We start from the raw sequence: 6,121 nt of genomic DNA on the forward strand, positions 1-6,121 counted from the left end.
GGGGGTGGGGTCAGCTGTGGAGATCTGTGCATTACCTATCATGTACAATAACTCCTATGAGTATTTTAGGACATGCATGCTCCTACCTATTTAAATAAACACAAAACATGCTGATACCTACGATATGGCCTTCTTCGTCAATTCAATTTAAAATCTTACAGACACACAAGCTTACAGTAAATATAGCAGAAGAAAAACAGTTACCAGGCCAGCGCAAGTGCTTAGTGATGCAAAGGAGTTGCTGTGATTGAGAACTCGCCCTGAGTAGAAGCACCGTTTATCATAAGGGATATGGGTCAGCTTCTTGGTCTCCTTATCTCCCCTCTCTTCGATGATAAAACTGTCAGAGAGGAATCCCGGGTCTCTTTGCAGGTGTAAGTACAGGTCCCTCCCGAAGGCAGGCAATCGGAGGAACAAGTTGTCCCCATCTTCGACCTGCGACCCCCGGCTGTCAGCCCCGGGCAGAGAGCGCTGCGCCCGGTTGTGCCCGGCTTCTGCCCGCAACAGGTGGATCTCATCTCGGCTTAACATAGCAGGGACGACCAAATCCGTCTCGTCCCCAGAGTCCGCTAGGAGCAATGAAGGAAACACACAACTTCAGAAGGACGTGTGGGTTACATTGGAAAAACAACCGGTCGCCACGCTGATGACTTGAATGAACCGAAACTCTTCATAAGTTTGCAAATTCCATGCAACTATCCCATGCACTATTGTAGCTGTAAGTTATATACCTCCAAAACAGCGCAAACACAATATACGACTGGAGTGCATACTGAGTTTGGGATTCTTCTGATGGAAACAAATATGACAAGAAGTGCAAGCAAGCGAGAGTGAAGTCGGGAAAGTGCAGCTCAGGTAGATCCATTCATTCAATCCTCGGCCGCCAAGTTATAATGAATGGAAAGTATGATCAGTGGATGTTAGCAACTCCAAGAAACTTACCCCCAAAAAAGTTTTTCTCCTTTTACTTCCTAAATCTTTTTTTTTTTCAAACAAACTGCATTAAAAATGGTATCCTTTCCTTCACGCAAAGTAACCTGAACTTCATGCAGACGTGCAATGCAAACATTATTGAACCTGTCGTGCGGTTTTATAGCTGTCAAACTGTGTAGCCCTGTCCCTTTACAGACGATATAAAGCAAACTCAAAAAAATGTGTAACCATAAGCAGGGGCCAGTCGGCTATGTATTAATCCAGATGTGTAAAACATTTTAAATGCAGTATTTCATAAAACAACTGCAATTAAGTGGTGCAGCGATGGGATCTCAAGCAAATCGCTTCAAGTCGGATACTTCTAGTCTCCGTTGAAAACGCAAGATCAAAATGTAGCAGAAGTAACCACGGCGATGCAGGTGTAGCTGTCTGTGAATGCGATATCTTACCTGACACTGTGTCCAGTCCCAGGCTCAGCAGAAGGGACGGCAGGAGGAGCCGCAGTGCCGGGCTGTCACGCATGGTAAACTGACGGGACGAGCTCGCCTACAAGGACTGACTGAGGCTGGACTGAAGTTCTTCAAACTTTGGGAAATGAATCACCCCTGCAGGCACACTGAACTTGCAACAACAGACCCGCCTGCTTCCATGTAGGACTACCACCCCCTTCACCGGGATTGGGCTGCAAATGTTTGGAAAGCAGATCCCCGAATTCCCATTCGGTTGTCCCACCATCAATCTCCGGGCTTGTCTGCAACCGTACACGTGGTTTCGGTGCAGTAATGGACTGTTGTGCTAGGTGGCATTTTGGATATGAACAATGCACTGACACTGGCCGGCTTGACCGAGTCTCGTCAGCCACCGCTGTATTTATGTACTTATTCCTTGCCCTGGTAAGTTTTGGTCCCTGGCAGTCAAAGCTCCAGCTCTAACATGCATGTGTTATGTTAGGATAGGCGTGACGTGTTGCATTTACAGAAAGTGATATTGTTTCATTCTGTTCTTGCAATTGATCGATAACAAAGCTAAACATGATCATAACTTATTCCTGTGAGTGCACTGGAGCTCATAGGGGCTGTGATTAATGTGTGGCTGAAACTGCCTCAAACTGGACTTGGTTTATAGTTCACCACTGATTCCCCACGAAATCCTCAGTATATTAGCCGTGCATATAATGAGTAAACAACTGAGACAACATGTGTTCCTCAAATAAACTTACTATTATACAACTTTTCGTTGTTATCAGCAAAATTGGCAGTGTTGTTTGCATTTGTGTATGAGATTTAAAGCTTGAACAGCACAGCTTGATGCAAAAGCATCACCACCGTTTTCTCACATTCATTTAAATGTAAAGCCATGACTTATGGTAATACTGTATTTCCTTCTGATTCATGATGTCAGCTACACTAGTGGAAGTGCCAGGTTTGCAAAATGCAGCTGTATTCCAATATGATAACGAAATATACATAAACCAAAGTGTAATAAATTAATAACTTCATTAAACCTTGCCATTTCCCCCAGCCTGCATATCAATTTTTCTGAGGTTATCAAAGAAAAATCCGAGTGGAGACATGTTTCAGTCTGATATTAAATATAATTGAACTTATTCCCATTAATTTCTTCAGGGCATGAATCTAATTACAAAGCTGAAATGGAATTATAGTATTCATATGAATCATTCTAATAACTGACCATTACGCTGATGTGTTGTAAAGTATAATCAGGGCAAAACATTATTGTTTACTGTTCGATCCATGCATTCCCCACAACATCTATGGTATATTGTACAACAGCAAAACATGCAGGGATCAATAACCCTCTCATCGCCAGCCATACCTATTCTCTGGGAGTTGCTTTTATAAAGAGAGCAACTGAGATATGATTTGGAGAAGCTTTATTGTTTTCTTGTTTATTTGCTCTCTTCTTTGAGACACTGAAAACATGGTTGCTGCTGTTTTTTTGTTTTTTTCAGCATTGGATAGAATTTAATTCAGCAGAAATCCCAGTCCAGCAAAACTCAAGTATATTATACATGTCTATAGGAATTACAACATATGAATAATCACCTAACTGGCCAGCTGCCATGAGGAAAGTGGTATGGAATAATCAGAGAAGATTCCTGATTCATGTCTTGACAAATATATTGAAGTGAAATGCAAAAGTGAGAAGGAAAAAAATCCCAGCTATTTTTTTCTTTGAACAAGACTCTGTATTAAGTGGTTGCTTTATGATATTATGACACTGTGTTTGCATGGATAAGTACATATACCAATGTAACAATGAAAAAGGATGGAAACAGGTGTAAAAGAAAACATGGAAATGTATAATATGCCAATGGATAACAAGAACTTAAATTAAAAGTCCTAAAGAACTTGATTTAGGTCGAGAATCAAGTCTACAGTTTACTAAATGAAGAATTTTGATCATTTGAAGCAAAGTTACACATGAAACAGGTAATACAAATGTGGTTCACAGGCATAAAATATTTCTCTACCTGTTACAGAAATAAAGAAAGAAAAGATGTCGCAAATAAGCATTAGGCAGGTGCAGATCTATTGAACAAACTCAGGTTCCAGGTCACACAAGGTCACAAAATGTGTGGTAACACTCGCAGTTCACTTTTAGTGCAATACTGCCCTGAAATGGGATGTAAGTTGGGTCTGTTTATTTTAGACTTTCTACTGATAACTACCCTGATATTTTGATAACTCTACTCTTTACAACAGCTCTTAAAACGATACTTAGTCGCTTGTATATTTCTCTGGAAATGTTTGCCATCAAGGCCTCAGTGCATTGATTGGCATATTGAAATGGTTTTATTGGACCTGTTTTATCAATCACAGACTAACACAGAGAGAAGCAGACAAAAGAAAACAGAAATAAAAATGTGTTGTCACTGACAGATAGACACCTAGGCAGCTTGTTGTGTGTGTAAGCTGGTATAACTTATTTTAATAAATAGACTTTCTGATATATGTCACTTGAAATTGTAACATTTGCATATAAATACATATTTTCTTGAGAAAGAAAAATAAAATAATCAAGTAGCAGTATACTGGAACTGGAACTGGTAGATATTTACATGGAAAGATTAAACAATACTACTTAATTTACAGTTTATAGCACCAAACCAGATTACAGTTTAATACAACTGAAATCTACTGAAAGGTAAAGATAAGGCAAGGTGGACAGCAAGCCATCAATTACACAATCTCTTTTAAAGATGACTATATCTAAAGTGAGCGCTTGCTGTATACCACCTATTGATGAAGTTATTTAACATCTCATTGCAGCCAAGACACAGTTGTTCCCTAACATAAATACTGCTATCTGAATTCAAGTGTCACTGCTCCTTTATTTATTCTCATGTTATTCTCATTGTATATTTAATGCTCCAGTGACTTGTGGAAATGTTTAAACACTCAACGTAAGAAAAAACAATTACCATTTGAAAACGGGGAAGATTTACAAAGCAGTCTCGGCATCACTGCCGTCGTTAATTGAGGGAAGAAATTAAAGTTGGGCATTGTATATAAGTCAAAAAACATCAATAAACCAAGTCAAATATATAAACAGGTCAAACGGTCCTTAAAAACGACGCCAGTAACAATTAATTCAATCAGTGTAGATGTAAAGACCATGTTTTAGAATACACAATATATGAATCCAAAAGCATATTGAAATCTTTGGCAACAGTGGGGGAGGATTTCTGTGGTTTTTAGGGTCCCACAGTCTTAAAATGGTCAACATTATTTTGGAGTGCACTCAGCATGTTGTGGGTTTCCGATATTTTGACAAACAAGGGAACAAAATAATTGGTCGGTATACATTGTAGATGTCTCTGGTACAATGGCTTGGCAGAACATCCTGACATTATTTTTTATTAATAACAGATTTTTTTCAGCAGAGGTTTATCTTTTATTGTTTATCTGAAATCAGAGAACAGTGTATAAAATAAATTAACAGTGGAACATCTTTTTAACATCTTTTTATTCTCAAAAATGAGATCAATCAAAGCCACTGCTACCTTTGTGCATTTGCATTGACACTCACTGGGTGAAATGCTTCTCTACGTCTTTATAGAAAAATACAAAACAAACCAATTCAACTAGACACCCTTCAGAATTTACTGTAATACCTGAAATGGTAAAAATGACATTCAGGAGCTCTCCAGTGGAGGAACATGGCTACAGCAGGGTTTAGATTTTTCACTCTTCATATATATATATATATATATATATATATATATATATATATATATATATATATATATACGTGTGTGTGTGTTTACACTTCATATCATGCTGCAGATAACAACATTTGCCCAATATTGATATATTAACATGTTTTGTGGTATTTACTGGTTCAGACAATGTACTCTGCTACAATGTACAATGTGAGTATTTTTTACATTTCAGACAAGACGAAAACCAAACTGTACCAATCTATAGGTTGCTGAATTTGTTCCCAGAGTCAAGCGACTGAGAAGTGTGATGACTTTTGTGGATGTGGGAACTGGCTGCTGGCGACAGTGAGATATGAGGCGGCACATTGAAACCTCACAGCCAGACCGTGCCCGGTGGTCGCCAGAATGAAATTAAGCTCCCTTTTGTAATCCTTTAAAGGCACTGTAACTAAATAGGTCTTCAGTTCTGTGGGACGTGTCGTGAAAAGAATTAAGCCCATTTTCATCACTTTGATTTCTCACTTTGGAAAGCTGGCCCCTCTGTTTTTGGCAAGGTTCCTCCAAGGACCTAAACTTCCTTTCCAGGGCTTAAGAAGTCAAGTTGCTGTCATGACAGAGTCAGCAATTAGGGAGCTTATAGGATTTTCCCACAGGCAACTGGGGCATTGTGGTCAATTTTTAATCAGTCCACTAAGTTAAGTAACAATCATTTTGAGGACGTCAAGGTGCATTTCAGTTTTTTTTTTTTCTCCAATGCCATGAATAGAAACATGATGACAGTGGTTGTCCATGATGAAGATTATTATCTTGTGTTAATTGTTTCTTATGTGTACCTTACATAATTGAAACAGCCCTGACCGCTCACACAACCTGCATCAGAGAAGAGAATGCAAAAAAATGTAACCTTCAATCACCATCCTTTAGTGTAGAGGGATAGCAAGATTTCCTTTATACAAGCAAGACCAATGACTTTTTCTGAGTTTTCCCTCGGTTTAATACAAA

The 6,121-nt window shown here is 38.9% G+C and overlaps 1 protein-coding gene across 2 annotated transcripts in view; it reads right to left on the reverse strand.

The window, feature by feature from the left end:
- adamts17 (ADAM metallopeptidase with thrombospondin type 1 motif, 17) overlaps window positions 1-1,541 on the reverse strand; it is an 86,660-nt gene extending 85,119 nt beyond the window's left edge. For both annotated transcript variants that reach the window (XM_066701515.1, XM_066701514.1), the window contains exons 1-2: window positions 1,383-1,541; window positions 205-569 (exon numbers count right to left, since the gene is read on the reverse strand). In XM_066701515.1, the coding sequence (XP_066557612.1) occupies window positions 205-569; window positions 1,383-1,455 (438 nt within the window). In that variant the 5' untranslated portion in view covers window positions 1,456-1,541. The remainder of the gene's footprint in view (window positions 1-204; window positions 570-1,382) is intronic.
- Between the last annotated feature and the right edge of the window lie 4,580 nt (window positions 1,542-6,121).

This window comes from Amia ocellicauda, chromosome 4, assembly GCF_036373705.1.
Source record: "Amia ocellicauda isolate fAmiCal2 chromosome 4, fAmiCal2.hap1, whole genome shotgun sequence".
NCBI lineage: Eukaryota > Metazoa > Chordata > Actinopteri > Amiiformes > Amiidae > Amia > Amia ocellicauda.